The sequence below is a fragment of the Bombus terrestris genome, chromosome 1, assembly GCF_910591885.1.
Source record: "Bombus terrestris chromosome 1, iyBomTerr1.2, whole genome shotgun sequence".
Classification (NCBI taxonomy): Eukaryota; Metazoa; Arthropoda; class Insecta; order Hymenoptera; family Apidae; genus Bombus; species Bombus terrestris.
The window spans coordinates 4,115,649-4,132,317 of record NC_063269.1 but is presented as its reverse complement, the minus strand read 5'-3'; the positions used below and the strand labels follow the sequence as shown (position 1 = coordinate 4,132,317).

The following is a 16,669-nucleotide window of genomic DNA, read 5'->3' as shown; positions in this document are numbered from 1 at the left end:
TTTATACATTTGTCTTAACTTTTGGTTTCTTTTTGTACAGGTTATTGGTTAATTGCAGAGATGACATAGAAGTAGGAATAGGAGTACGTATTAATATATGGACGCCACGATGATTAATGGTCAATCCAATGAATTTTCATGGGTAATGTTTGATTTATTTTTAACGAAGACATGTATATGAATGATTATACTGTCTTTTTATTGAAATATTGGTAACAGTTGATATACAATTCATATTTATTTCTCAATATGTATATTTGGTAATGTATAATTCATAATGCATAATTTCGTAATTATTTCGAATACCACGCTGAGAATAAAAACGATTAAATAGATCATTGTTCTATTTCGAATATCTGTAACCTTTTTTTAAAATTCTTGATAGTTTAACAATAGCTTCATTATTTCAATAGAAATAACATTCGATTCAAATTTTTTGGTATATTACGTGAATTTGCTACAGTTAATGTCATATGCTTGCAACTTTACAACTTATATTTTTTCCATAGAGGTGGCGCGCAATTAGACGCCTAGTCGCTTCAAAATAAGACTTCGCGCGCGATTGTGCTCAGTACTGGTCTGCAATTATTTACATTGAGCTCTGAAGTTTTCATTTTTTGCAAAAAGTATAATTCTTGTAAATGAGTGCATTATATTCATAATATTCAGAAGCATTTTTTCAATATTGAGAAATATCTTCTAATGTATATCTATTATGCATATTCCAGTTTCTTAATAATCATTTCATAAGCGTAGAAAAATGGCAGTATTTTCTAAACAAACGATCGATAAGAAAAAGAAGCAAAATATGTAAAAACAGTATTCTGTTTCATCTCTAGCTCCCTTCTCCCAAACGAAACAGTTTTATTTTCAGAGAATATTTGTGACCGCGTGCAATGCGGGTGGTAGAGTCAGTGTTTGCTACGCAGTATTTAGTTTATTTAAATATTTTTAAATCATTTATAAATTCGATCAAATAACTGGACGCGAATGTAGTCAATTTTTATCAAGTAAATTTGCAAGCGATATTAAAGTTCTTGTTCGTCGATTATAATTTAACCGGTCGTGTTGACGTAGTCTTTTATTTTTACTTTTTTTTCTTCTAATATCTTTTCCAATGTACATTTTCGGTATTAGAGTCAGTGCATCTTTCAAGAGGATAAAGCCTTTTCAGGAGCTCAAAAATGTAAGTAGTTTTATATACCGTACTTCAATTTATTTAATTTTTTTATTTTGTTTAAATTATTGTTAATTAAAAAACAAAATTGATTATTTGAAAAGACGTAAATGTTTTTTTTTATTGAAATGAGTTCTTAAAGCGTTAATATTCAACTACAAAATTGTTTGACATGCATCAGAAATTATTGAATTCTCAATTCATAGATTTCAAACATTTATATTAGAGTCTCATTTGTTATATTTACTAGAGTTTATTACAATTAGTCTTTATTTACAGTTACAGTTTGTTTTTAATCTTGTCCACATAGAGGAGAATAAAATAAGATTCCAATATGGTTTTCCAAGTTTAAGTTACAGTTTCAAGTTTAAGTTACAGTTTCAAGTTTAATGACGTTTTATCTTTTATTATCTTAAATACTTCAAATAATCAACAAAGTGTAGTTTTAAGAACAAATTATAATATTTTATGTTTTGTTATAGATATATCATAGGCTCAACTTCTTCTTACCATCTCGGGAAGATCTAATGATGGCTTGATAGACAAGAATGTAAATATCTTTGTATTCCATACCTCAATTAATTCTATTCTGTATATGTTGTTTTAAATACTACTAATTAAGGAGTAAAATTTGATTGAATTGATTTGATTGAACTTCGGTAGATTGAAATCTATTCTTCTACTGAATTAAAATAGAATGTTAAATTGTTAATATCGTATTACAAGGTACAAATATCTGAAATGCTTAAAAAATCATTAAGTTCACAATTTATAGATTTCAAATTTATATATTAGAGTTTTAGTATCTCAGTTTTTATACTTATCAAAGTTTATTGGAATTTCAATCTTTATTATTACTAAACTACTATTTTTACTTAATTACTAAATTAGCAATTTTCCAAATAATCAGCAATCAATCATAATGTTTTATGTTTTGTTGCAGATTTTGTACAGTCCTGATTTCCTTCTACTCTATAGCGGAAACTTCACAGTGTTTCAAAAGCTAAGAATATAAGTATTTTTTCACATTATACTTGACTTAATTTTATTTTCCATAGTTTGTAGTGAATGTAAAATAACTTCAATAGTTTTAATAGCAACTACAGAATAAAAAATATATCCCTAATATGAGTAAAAAGTCATGAGAGTTTCAATTTCATTCCTTCAAGTTTAATAAATAGCAATTTTCTATTATCTTAAATTTTTTAAGCAATGAACATTGTGTCTCTAAAAACAAATTATAATATTCTATGTTTTGTAACAGATTCTTCACAGTCTCCACTTACACCATGGGCTTTTTCAACAGTTTTCGATGACGTTGGTTTTCTTGATGAATTTTCTCGGGCTGGTGTAGCATCGATGGCAACGTTCTCCGCATCTAATGGTGAGTCGTATGCATTTCTGTTCCTCTGGTCGCTCAATCATATCGTAGGACCAAAGGTCCGAATCGATACGGGTGACTGATTGTATTACGTAGAACTTCTTGCGAGCATAGTGACCGCGGATATTTATTATATCCATGAATAGTAACATCTTTTTTCCAAGTTTTGATATATTAGCTCAGGATAGGATCTTGCACATCGCGATTCTAATAAATAGTTTTCTAATAATTAATTTATATTTGAGAATATATTCGTGCGTGAATGAATGAAATATACTTAATCTATATGAAGCAATGAATTTGAAAAAAAAAAGGAACAAAAATTAGATATTGACATGATCTCGTTGAAGCGAAGAAGTCGGATGCCCTCCGACTTCGTTGCTATAAAAATTGCATTTGTTATATAATGATAATGACAATACAATACAATAAATAATCTTCGGTTCCATTTTCTCTTTTTTGACAATACTAAGTCACATTTGATTATTTAACTTCACCTATTATAAACTTCAGCAGGATCTAAAATATAAGTTAAAGTTCAATGTTTTCCGTACAAAAATATATGAAATTTTATGTGCAAGAAGAAATTTCGCGCCAGACAGATTTTTTAATCAAAGCAACAAGTTTGAACACTGTTTATGCATTTTCGAAAATGTGCTTTGATGAAGAGATCGTCTGAGGTTATTTCTATCCTATTATTAAATTTAGAGTCAATTATTCCATTTTTTAGTCTTATTTCTTAATAAATACGTTTCTTGTACAGTATTAATCTTTGCTGTAGTATTGAAATATCAAAGATTTATTAAAATAAAGTAGAGCCATTGTAATTTGAAACACAGTAACAAAATACAAAATCAAGAAATATTAGTCCGTTGGATACAAAATAGACAAACTAATCTTTTTAGTTCAGGATTTTCAGGTTTAACCTTTTCTGTGTCTACTGTCAAGATCTCATTCACGTGCCCAGGTGCTACTTGGGTGGGAGAAAGACATTGGGCACGATGATAATTTATAATGTTGCAAAAATTTCTCAGCGACTGACGACGTGTTAGTGTATCGTGCACGGCGTATTTTCCACATGTATGTGTGATTAGGTTGTGGAATTGCGTCGTTTTTATTATCGTCCCATCTGCTATAACGTGAAATATTTAAGATATTCATATATTAATTGCATCGATGTAACAATGCAATCACAATTTGTGATAAGAATATCGTAATACACAATCAGATGTGATTATACATTAATGTAGTATCCAAATGGGTCTTAGAGAGAAAGGACAAGTAATGATGTTTTGATTTAATATATATTATTAAGAGCAACGAAATGATTACAATGCGGTTCTACGTTCTATTCTCGCATGCGGCTTTCTGCTTCCCAACTCAAGCTCTGCCCACTCCGCACACTACACACGCTTTCCACACTCTCTACACTCTACACCCTCTGCACACTCTGCACACTCTACACGCTCTGCACACTCTGCACACTCTGCGCACTCTGCGCACTCTGCGCACTCTGCGCACTCTGCGCACTCTGCGCACTCTGCGCACTCTGCGCACTCTGCGCACTCTGCGCACTCTGCGCACTCTGCGCACTCTGCGCACTCTGCGCACTCTGCCTTTTCCCGTTCTTCGGAACAGGTATCCCGAAACCCCCGTGATCAAGGTCACGCAGCCTTTTCACGTAAACTGTCCACTTAAAGGACCCAACGGTACATTGATGCTAAACGGTACTTTGTTTACAGTTCGGCCGATACCTTAGGCCTTTTGGCCCCGATACTACATTAATGTTGCCATCAATTATGCATTATTATGCATGGTTCTAAGTTTAGTTACAATAGAACACCGAATGAAAGAATAAAATAATACGTGAAATATAGACATACAGATTTTATTACGTTTTACGCAATGACCGCTAGCCTTCGTCAGTCGATTTCAGGAAAATGGTACGTAAATTAGAGCGTGCAAGTTGTATGTCGAACCCCGGGTGTCGGAGGCGTCCCGGGACGTCCTCTCTAGTGTAGGCTCTTGCGCCCGGCTGTATGTGTGAGAATCGTGGAGTGGATGTGTTGGTGTGCTTGTTTTGCCATTTTTTAAATATAGAGTTAGGTAGGATAGGTAGCATATTTTTTTGCGTGCCTGTTAAGTATAAGTAGGTAGGGCCGGGCAGGTTGGCACAGTCTCTGGTCGGGTAGGCGCGTTTTCGAGTGACCAACCTGTTTCTGGAAATCTAATTCGAAGAGTCGACGGTGAAACTGGCGCGAGTGCAGAATGGCCTCGTCTCTGGCTTTGCCTATCTATTCTTCGAATTCCGCGGTCGCGGTCGCGTCTTAGTTCGCGGTAGGGTCGAAACGAACGTATTGCTCGAGCACGTACATGCGAACGAGCAACGATCGCTATGATCGTTGGTCGTCCATGTGCGATTCAGTCAGCTTCCGCGGTTTACTTCTTTATTTCACTTTTGTAAGATATTTTTTGTTTCACGATTAGAAAGACTCGAGCTTAAATTTAAGTTTCAGCGGGCATTGCGCCCGATGAAAGAAGAGGCTAAGAGCTGAAGAGGCCCGGCAAATTTGCCATAGAAGAGGGCAACTACTAATGGCTTTCCATCCTCTGGATCATCCAGAAAATGGAAAGTCATTCTTGTTACTACTTTGTCACTGTGCTCGCTTTTAGTATCTGTAGTTGTACTTTTTTTGGGCCGATCTACATGTCGACTCATCATCGTATCGAGCAAATCGCGGTATTTCTTATTAGCGTTGCGAGAGATTAATTTCGGTATGAATTAGAGTTGCGAAAAGATGATAATCGCGTATTTGTTTTAGCGTCACGAACTATGATATCGTGAATGTGTTTTGCAATTTTAATTTTCCTAGAATTTTTTAGAGAATTATACATATTAGAATCTATTTTATTTTCTGTTATTTGAAATTAGATCTTACAAACGTTATCTTTTAACTAATTTTGCAATCTTCGAATATTTGAAGTAGCTTTTTGTTCATACAATAGATAGTAATTTATTTTCATCGGATTCATTTTAAGGATTAGTGTTGCGATACTATCCCATCGCGATTTCTAATTGTTTTCCCTATTAGTGTTGCGATGATACGATCGCGTTTTCTGTTTTTTTTTTCAAGTAGTGTTGCGTTTACAAAATGCTCAATATCCTTCCACTGGATATGTGGAAGACTGTTTCCGCTCCTGGATCACCCGATACAGCTGAGAAGGCTGTACAAAAGTGGTCGTGCATCAGCAACGTACAATACGTTGCACCGAGACCTCCCGCAATTAGTATTGCGTATTTGTTAGATACGAGTGCATAGATTAATTTTTATCAGTGTTGTGTACCAACTTTCGGGAATTGCTAGTCCTTTTTTCTCTTTTTTGTTTATTTGTAAATGATGAAAAGGACGAAGTACTCTTCGCGTTTGATTTTCAGAATTTTCTGTTTTATAAATATTAAATTAGCGTTGCGAGACAGAAAGAATATCCCACTCATGGATTTTTGCTCGGGTTTATATAGAGTGGAAGACGATTGAATTTTAGTCGCCCTTCTGGCTACTGTATTGTTTCGTTTTCAGCGTCCCCCATTCCTGCGTTTGTTACTGAAAATATTGCTAGAAAAACATATTCCTTTGTTAACTGTAACATTCCTATAATTACTAAAACACAGAACTCTGTTATTGGTATAATGTACCCACGTGTATGAAGTTGTAAGTACACAGCGGAGTATTGTAGTGAAATTTTTTTTATTAACATTCTTTATCTTTGCTAAAACTCAAAAATAATTGAATGAAATTGGTAAGCAGAATACTTTATTTCCTTAAGTGCTAATCCTGCAAATGAGTTTGTTTCAGACTTACAGGAAGTACCAGTTACGCATTTCAATATTTAATAGCGTCTAATATATGTATGCTAAAGGATCAAAAGAACGAGAGAAATATGAATTAAAGAAGATAGACAAAAGAAAGGTGCCAGATATTAAATATTACGAAATAATGTTTGAGTCTTATCAATTGGGAAGTAATTATACTCAGAATGTCCCCAATCTTTCACACATTTGTTTCAGAGTCTTTTGTGACGTCGATTCAAGAGGATTCATACAATATCCCTTGACTTTGTCATTACTACGTTCGCATTCTTACATAGGTAGGACCCAAAAGGAAATTTTTAGACATTAGATAGGATCTACAAAACAAAACCTTTAGATCTTCTATAGATAGGGCTTATAGAAATATTGTTTAATTTATACGTAACAGATCTTATATCTGACTTAAACTACACCGATTTTAATTGTTTCGGAAACCTTTGCAGGATAGATATTATTAGATAGAGAGGTATTGTGTTGGATATTCAAAGTTTTCAAAGGTAGTTCGAAATCTTCAGAGATAAAGACATATCTATGTAGGTAGAACTTACACAACTTTTACATTTTTATAGATAGGTAGGTTCAGTTAGACTTACAGTTCGGTACATGGTATACGTTTACGTTAAATTTTTACAACTAGGTAGATTGCTTTTGAATTGAGTTAGATTTGTGATGAGGCAGCCTTAATTATTATAATATAGCATGGTGTAATGTACTATATTTTATGTAATAGCTAATTTTGTGTGGGACACATTTTATCCTTCCTCTTCTTTTGTTTAACTCTCAGTTAATTTTCACTGCTATGGAAATAAAGTTGTCTGATTTGGCTATAAAAGTTCATAAAATTAAGAAACGATTATGTATCGAAACAATACAGCGACATCTTTTCAAAAACGAACGAACTTTTCGTTCGTCACAATAAATTACTTCTGCGAGGGAAGGATTACGTATTTATTTTTTCTTTCTCTCTCATCCTTCGTGTATTGCATCCAATTTTTGACAAGGTTTATTTCAAATGGTACTTTCGTATTTAAAAAATGCAATTAATGATCAATCTGAACAGAATCGATCAACGTAATTGTCGCCTTGGACTGTCGTCTAATCGACAGTCGATATTACAGTTTAAGGTTTCCGTACAATGATAATTCTATTCTCTTAGTTAATAATCGATGGTACTTTAAAAGTTACGAATCATAAAACGAGCTCTTTTAAATGTTTTAACAACGGCGAATAAAGTGTAACTATTACAAAGTATTTTAACAATGTTTATTTGAAAATTTAGCCACGATCAAACACTATCGAATGAAATTTATTACATAATAGTGAACTTACAATTATCTTGCCTTTGTTAAAGGTATCGTAATTATTCCACTTTTGATCGTGCAAAGAATTTAATTCGATCTTTCGTACAATTGAACGAAGAACGTTTTCTCTTGTCTCCCAAATTATTAAGCACGAAACAAACGTAGCATATTATGAAAAATAAGGGCAGGATAAGGATCGCTATCGTTGCATAGTAATCTATCAACGATATATCATGGCCGTAGTAACGCAAATGTTTCGATTTGGAAAATTTGATCACGTGCTCCACATTCCATATAGCTCGGTCCATTGGCTTTATCAATTCATCTTTTACAATCTCCGACATCTCTTTGATATTGTTGTAGTATCTGCAAGCGTAATGTTAGTTTTATACACTTTTAACGACAATCGAAGATTCTGTTTTAGAATTTAAAAAGTATGTCTGCCGTGAATTTGAAAAAATCGTTCTATCAGTCACTCACGTTTTATTCTCTATAACTTCGGTCAAAGTCCGGACGACGGACTCTTCGGTGATGGTATCAATGTTCAACGTAAGCCCGATACCAGCATCCAGAATTTTACGCGCGTTGAAAAGTTGATCCCCGAAAAAGGGAATGGCAACTACCGGCACGGAATAGTACACCGCCTCTTGCAACGACTGCAATCCACCTTGCATCACGTAGACCATCAATTTCGGATGTGCTATATATGGAAGCAATGTTAGTATCGTGGATTAGGCTGAAGTAAAGCGGCGTCTTTGCAGATTATCCTCTCTCGAGCTTTAAGACTATACTCGAACATAGATGAAAAACAAATCGATATGTAAGAAATAAAGGAGTGCTTCAAACCTTCGTTCGGATAATTGTATATTTTATCATTTCATTTCGCACATACTCGGTAAATATTTAGCAAGTTATTAAAGCTGTATGAGCTTGCTCTCGTATTTACGTTATAGAGAATGGCTCTTTAATAATTATCTAGTAAAACAGCGTAAGGCAAAGAAACGGGAGAGCCAGGTACTCAACGTTTCGATGGTGAAATAAAATTTAAAGATTACAAAATTTTTAATATATCTGAATGTGAAACAGTTATGCAAAATTTAACAGATTTACGCATTTGAAACATTCATACTTGGACAATTTACGATATTTCAACGAAAAATTCACGTAGAAATTTGAAAACATCGTCTTTTCGTAATTTCTGTTAATAACTTTAAGCTTTATGAAACAAAGAAGAGACCACAGGAGCGATATAAAAAGACAAAGCGAAAAGTGTATCGGTCTCTCGTTGTTCTTTTATTTTCATAGTTAACGGCGAAACGATCATTTTTCCACGGCGGTGAGAGCGTCAAATTTGTGAAACATAGTGAACGATCAGGAAGCTTGAAACGTATTACGTCCACAGGAAAGTTTCATTGAAATCATCCGACGTGTTGAATTTCGGAACTACGTGAACCGTAATAGGCAATTGAATTGAAATTCTCATTATTTGCATGACGCCCACCAGTTACATTTCGCATTTCCACCTTTAATACGCGTTCTACGGTGGGGAGAGATTTAGGGAAGGGGTGGTGAACGTAACCTGTCTGTCAATGTATACGAAAGTTCGCGCTTGCTTGCATTTGCATCGAGTCCGGACGTTACCGCGAACGATGCCGAGTTGTTTGTCAAAATTTCCCGAGAGAATTTTGCTGCCGTGTCATGAGTTATCTTTTCGTTTCGCAATGAATCCTGTAAATCGTCCTTTCCCTGGATTCAATGGAGTATCGTCGTTTATCTTTTCTCGATCGTGCCACTGGGTTTCCAAAATGCATCGGCAATTAACTTTCGTAATAACAAAATCGTTCGATACTTCGCATGTACTTCTCTCTCACTCTCCTTCTCTTGTTCGAATTATTTAGCTCCTTTTTACGTATTTCTATCCGATTTGTACGCTGGTGTTTTGACTTTTGTTTGAAAAATCTCGAACGTTTGAAACGAGTTGAATTTTGGTAGGAAATAGAGAAAAGGTATAAAAGGAAATTGTATCGCGCGCGAGTCGCATTTGACGCGTGATCATTTAAAAATGAGCGTGGACGAGGTCGTTATACAGCACTTGGTTACCCGAGAAAATTAACATCCCTTCCAAATGAAAGGACCTGCAAAGTCGTCAGCAACTTCATTAAGTATCTGCGCGAGCCTTTGCTCGCCGTTGAATCCTGTTTAACGAACAGACCGTCGTGACGAGTTTTGACGAGTTGTGTATGTAAATCAAACGGAAATACTATAATTAACGAACAAACACGTACTTACGAGCACCGTAGACAATTACGCAAAAAGTTTCTTATTTCGAAGGAGAGATGAAATAAAAAAGAAGAAGGAAAAAACAGAGGAAAGAGAAGAGAATAAAAAAGAAAAGAGTCTCTAATGATCTCTAAAAAATGTCGTGTCTTGCGTCCGAGGGAATCAATGAATGCATTGTATAATACTTAACGAGCACAATTTACTCTATTCATCGGTTTATCAGGGAATAATTTAACCGAGGCATAAATTATCTGTTCGTTACGACGCGATTAATCACTTCGTTCCTTTTCCATCGCGTTAACGTTCTTAAGGCATTTTCATCGTTGGGATAACGATTCTTGTGTGCGCACGCAAGCGATGTCTAGAAGCTAAGCTATAAAACGGACATATCCCGAAGCGGTCAATCTAAGTCTCGCTCAAAGGAGCCGCGAGGAAGCGAAGGGTCAGCTTAGCCTTCGGTAGCCTTACCGAGAATCGCTTGCTGGGGTGCCCACTTCACAAATTTGATGTTGGCTGGATGAATGGCCATGTCTCCGGAGTGTTTCCATAGAACTCTTTGCCTGAGCGAGCTGAGCGCGTTACACAATGCGGTCAAAGGGCCGACTGGCAACTGATGAGTTTGCAGATTCGAGCCTAGGGAGAAATAGATCGCCCCGTGCTCCGCCTTGTCTAGGAATTCTTCAATGTCCTATCGTTAACAATACATCGAACGTTAACCTCGATTCTGCTGAAAGAATTTTAGTTAGAAATGTCAAGATATAGAAGCGACGTACATGCAAAGCCGATTAACTTCATTGTTTATAAATTTCTGGATTTTATTAAATAAGTACACGATTAATGCGTTGAATTGTGAAGAAACAAACGACTTACTGCCACAGGTTTACTTATCTAAAGAAGGTGATATAAATAATTTTACGTTTCAAGGTAACTGTAAAAAATAGTGTTCGAGACATCTTTGTTATGAAATCAGCGGAAAGGTATATGTTATGACTGCAGATGTTTTTAGAGTTTTAGAAATCTCCAGTCTATTTTTAGAGTCGTGTGATATCAACAATCGAAACTGTTCCTCCTTGTGTGTTTTAAAATTATATTCCCTAATTTTTAACGAGCACGAGTTAATTTCTACGTACTAACACGACGATAGAAACAATTTTGCAACAATCGGAGGAGATAGCTCTTGAAAAACAAAGGGAGGTTTCATATTGAAAAAATTTCGGGACAAGAGAATGATACACGCACCTCACGTGGAGTAGAAGGTATTGTTATATTAATTACAGCGGACAGTAGGACTCTCTAGCGAAGCGAACATGCACGTGGATAGCGATCACGTTATGCATCTCAATGTTTCGCATTAATTCCACGTGATACGGATGCAACTGCGTTTCGGGGGATGGTGTATCTCGAAAAACGTGCTCTAACGTCCGAATGAACGTCGGTTTGTTGGATAATTCTCATCGACGTGTCGCGGTATACACGAGGGTTTAGGCGTGTGCCGGTGGTTGTTTGGAGAAGGCAGAAAGAATCGGCGAGAAACGACACTGGTATCTGGATTTTTCTTGTCGGAGGAAACGAACCAGGAGGCTGGAAAATATCTTTCGAGAAATATTTTCTTTCGCAGTTCGGTGTGAAAGGTAAAGGGTAGAGCGGGAGACGGTAAATAGCAATGACCTTTACTTTCGCGTCGCAATGCCGAGCCGTGGGTAAACTTTCTCCTATACCGGTTACCTGAGAGACTGCTACGTATTTTCCCCCGGAGAAATCATTCTCCCTGCTCGCGGTATAGAATTCTACCCTTTGCTGCGGCAAAAGTACGCGAAATAACGCCCGCCGCGTCCCGCAAGGAATAATATCCGTAATCGTTGACTGAATTTAAGTTTCGCAATATCGCGTCTTGCATCGTGCGTCGACATCACCGAATGATGGAAGAATCGATCATGACTCCTTGAAACTTGGACGTTAGATCAGCTTATAGGGTTGGCTTGACGGAGAAAGTGGCGTGAAAGCGCTCGACTTTGAATTTGTCGGGGAATCGACGAATTATCGTATGATCGACGAATGACGAAGCAATCGACGAATCAACAACGATTATTTTGTTGTTAGATCAGCTTATAGATGAGTTTCGTAGAGAAAACAACGTCACGTTAGGAATTTGTCAAGCAATATCTCTAGGATTTACCTACCAGTGAGCAATTGTACGGTTTTACGATTTAATGGGGTAGCTTAGGAATTCCGTCGATACCTTGGGCAAGGTTTCCCTTTTCTCCGTGATCTGGAGACTGTGAACCTCGATTACATTTGGCAGCAGCGGTTTCGGATATCCGAATACGTGATTGTTTCCCAATATCACTAGACTGAAGTTTCTGTCGATGTCCTCGATCGAAACGTCAGGCATCCACTTGTTAACGATCTCCTGAGCCCTCGGTAAATGCCAGTATTTATAGTACATTCTGGTCCACGTTGTATAGACGATGTTCCATATACGTTCGTTCAGGCTCATTTTATTCGTGAATGGATATGCCATGTCGGGGTTCAACAGCGGGTCGTCAGGATTTCCTAAAAGTAAAAATCAACATATATATATAAAGAATCATTATATATATATATAAGTGACGATCAAGAAAAAGAAACATTCGATTCTCTTTTACCGCGGAAAGAAACGACTAGGTAGCGTGGTTCTGTCTCCTTAATTCTCATCTGATACGAAATCGGTACAGGTTAAAGCACTACTGAGCGATCTATTCTTTTCTACGAAAGCTGTCTCTCTGCTCCGATTGCTCGCACTTTCTACTTTATCGACAATTTACGTCAATTTCGGGCTCGCTTCACGATATTCTGACCAAGCGAGGCACGAAAACGGTAGAAAAAGACGTCGCGAGATGAGCGCGGCCAGACCGTCGGACTCTACTGCCGTAGTCTTTTTCCGCCTCATATTTTCGATAACGTTTATCCTATATAAATATACGTATAGTACGCTTACCAACGGAGTCCATAACGTATGGTAGGTTTCCAACGCTCAGGAATCCGATTAGAACCGGTGAATTGTAATGCTTGACGAGGGCGTAGTAGCATTGGTACCACAACTGTTCTATAACAACCGCGTCGAAGCTCTTATTCCTCCTGAAAAAAAAGAAGAATACCGCACCGCGATTTCGAGATTAGCTTCAACCGATGAAGTTGCAACGCGATGGAATTACTGTAATTTCTTTGGCCGGTTGTCGTTTCTCCCCCTCCCTCCCCCCCGCTCTCGGCATAAATGGCAATAGCAAGCAACGGCCGGTGTGATGCCGGTAATTTTCTACGGCTCACGGAAGAAAATTGCGCCGGTGCACTTTTTCTTCTCCTATTCCAGCTTTAACGAGTTTACGAAATGAACTTGTTTTTATTCCACCGGTCGTGCGCTAGTGCACTGTCTTAAATAGAATGAGAATATTCTGTATTACGAAATTAGGTGCTCGATGGCTGGGCTGAACAGTTGCTCCTCGCAAAGCTCGTTCGCCTCTCGCATGTTCTTCCGCAGAAGGGTGAATGCTCCCATGTGCCTGCAAGAAAAATCAATATTTTAACGGATTTAAGCACGTGAAATTCTTCATGTAACACAAAGATGCGTGCGTACCTTAGCCCGGTGCAGTCTTTCTTCCGATAGGAAAACGACAGATCGACGTCTTCGTAGTTCTTGATCGCTTGCTGAAAGATCACATATGCGCGTATCAATTCTGCCTATCGCGAATTTTGAATGTATTTGTAGTCTTTCATATACCGCGATATTTTAGTTTAATCTCTGATTTCTATAATTCGGACAGTGTTCTCAGAATGCTCTCTTTTATCTATTTTGTTTGTGCGGACCTTTATAATCGCTTATATTAGTGCGTGGAATTTCGATGACGAACTTTTTGCATTATGATTAGCGGATGATGAACGTGGCTTATTTATTTTAAGAACGTAGTAGATGAATTGGTAGGAAGCTTGTTACCAAATATCTTCGCTACGAGATTTCGGAAATTACTTGAAACTGTAGCGTGATCATTTTGTAAATATCCTTCAATAATGGTCCAAAGATAATCGGAAAGACCCGCTTGCGTTAATTTGTTTGTCACGTTCAATTGGTGGAACGGACAATATCGCGTGTGTGTCACGAGAATTTATGAGAATTATGACAGGCATATTTGTCGTTGATTTACATCGTATCATCGAATTCTTGATTTCTCTGGAGGAAAAAAAGGAAAAGGTGGATAGAAAAAAAGGCGGAGAACGGCGAGCATCGGGTCACAAAGAGATGCGTTTAACAAGAAGAAACGTTAGTAAGGGTAAATTGAAGCCGAACGAAGTTTGCGTAACTTTGAACCGGAGTTTATGGAGAGGGTAAAGGAGAGGGACACGAAAACGGATCGGGGCCAGAGAAAAGTGGAAGTAGAGCGAGACAAGAAGAGAAAGAGAAGTAAAAATGAACTGCCGAGCGAACGTGGGAAGAAGGCACGAGAGGTACGCGTGGCCAAAGTGGAGCACAGAGTCAAACACCTATCCGAGATATCTTTTCGAACTTTTCCCTACGGTCTACGCGATATTATTGAATTATTAAACCATCGTTATAACCTTGTTAGAAGTGTTTTCGCGCCTTTTTACTAACTTTCCCAACGCTGATAAATGACGGAAGTTCTAACGTGATTGTATTGCGTATAAATTGCCATACTTTGCCGGTAATGGTTAAAACTGTTTCTAACTCGATAAAATTCCTCCGTTCTCCGATTCGGAAGAAGGAAAGTAGGAAAGAGGGAAGAGAATGGAAAAAGGGGAACGGAAATCGATTAGATGGCGAGCAAATACGCGAAACAGTCATCGGAGAATGATGGAAATATCATTGAAAGATGATCGAGAGTCAACGAGATGGAAACGCAAAGAAAAATGGGGAGAAAGAAAGAGGAGAAAAATCGCACTTACCTTTGACGGAATGGTTGATATCACGGTAACGTTGTGTCCACGAACCGCCAAAGCTTTCATCAATGCTTGAAAGGGTTGCTGGTGACTGTAGCTCGCGCTGGGACAAATTCCGAGGATGTTGAATCCAATGGCGGGCGAGAATTGACGAAAGAGTAAAAGCACCAACAACATAGACAACATCTTGTATACCGTTGTACCAACGTATTTCGAGAATACACTCGAGCCACGAGAAATAGTCTTTCAATTTTTTAAACGAGAATCGAGGTTGCTGGTGTTACGCCTTTTGTAGAAATTTCTAAAGGGATATAGCAGACTGGAGGGCGGGAGAAGAGGCTAGAGAACGATCTTCCCCGTGAAAAATTCACAACATGTTTCACGATCAGTTTGCTTGGGGCCACGATAAATAAGTGAACCGCTTGTACATCGGTCGCGTGTTTCTCGCACGGCTTGCCGGAGAAATAATGCAAAGCCGGCTTCGACTAGTGATAGATATTTTTATACATCGCATCGCGTGAAACATAAAAGCGTCATTCAGAGGCTATGGAGCATTTCATGGAATCTATTACCTTATCTCTTTAGCGCGTGGTAAGAGGCAATTCCTTCAAGGTCATCGTATAATATATACGATACGTCTCCACATCCATATTACAGCGACTGTTATAAATATTAAATAGCAGTATTCTTTCGTAAATAATTCGGCAAGATAAGTCTATATTTGTCTATGCATTAAATTTTTAAGGATTATTCATCTCCGCAACGTAATAAATATGCATTTCAGCTGGAAACTTTTAGCCAACTTGCATGATAGATGGAGAATTTAAATAGTTTCGTTCCTTCGATTCTTCGCGTAAATAGAATTCCTCGAAAAATATACGATAAACAAAAAAGGTGATTGTCCCCGGAAAAAAGGGAAGGAAAGAAAGAGATCGTTCTCGCCGGATGGTTTCGAAATTTACGTGTAAATTATGAGTCGGTCGAGAAAGCAATAATAAGAAAAGGGAAAAAAACATAGAAGGGAAAAGGGTCGGGTAGAGACGAATCACCGAGAGTCGCGCCATTAGCTTCGATGTACGCTTCTGCCTCGCCGTCAAGAGAATGGCTCGGTTCAGCGTACGGAATGATGCGGTCGCTGGGGCCGAAGAAAAATTGGTCAACCATTTCTAAAGAAAAGTTTCAACCGAGAAAAATGTCATCTGTTTTCGCGAAAACTATGCTACTTTTTCGTGTTAGCCGATTTTGCCTGCGTAACAATATCGTGACCATATACATACGTAACGACGATCATGTGACATAGATTTCACGTCCCATAGACCAGTTACACCATGTAGCTTCGTTCTCGTAATTTTCTAAAAAAGAGAAAATAGAGATATAGAGAAAAATACATAGATATGTATAGATGGATAAATAGATAGAGAGAGAAAGAGAAAGAGAGAAAGAAGAAACGAGAGAAAGGGAATAAAGAACGAAAGAACCGACTCATTGGTCCGTGATGCATATCGTTTAATCGTTAATTAAAAACTTACAACGTTACGTCATTACGCGTCGGGCAGATAAACGTTTCAGGACGAAAACAAAAGATTTTTGCATGGCTGGCGTAACGGCGAGCTTAAACGCGTCTCATTACTTAGAGTCGTAATAATACCTGGAATACGAGAAGAGCCTCGTTAATTCGAGATATTGTGCGCACCGTTGCACCGTAAAGGTGCATCGTTTGTGTTGCCTGAAAA

The 16,669-nt window shown here is 37.4% G+C and overlaps 2 protein-coding genes across 2 annotated transcripts in view; one reads left to right on the top strand and one right to left on the bottom strand.

The window, feature by feature from the left end:
• The first annotated feature begins 2,333 nt into the window (after positions 1-2,333).
• LOC105665845 (lachesin) overlaps positions 2,334-16,669 on the top strand; it is a 288,009-nt gene continuing 273,673 nt past the window's right edge. Inside the window, exon 1 of the mRNA XM_048407783.1 lies at positions 2,334-2,561. The gene's annotated coding sequence lies outside the window, so the exon portion shown is untranslated. The remainder of the gene's footprint in view (positions 2,562-16,669) is intronic.
• On the bottom strand, positions 7,676-15,438 carry LOC100642358 (UDP-glucosyltransferase 2). Its single transcript, XM_003392972.3, has 8 exons — positions 14,943-15,438; positions 13,621-13,691; positions 13,448-13,546; positions 12,985-13,124; positions 12,247-12,560; positions 10,476-10,695; positions 8,208-8,427; positions 7,676-8,093 (listed from the first exon to the last, which is right to left on the bottom strand). Exons 1-8 carry the CDS (start codon positions 15,120-15,122, stop codon positions 7,787-7,789), a joined length of 1,551 nt encoding a protein of 516 aa, XP_003393020.2. The 5' UTR covers positions 15,123-15,438; the 3' UTR covers positions 7,676-7,786.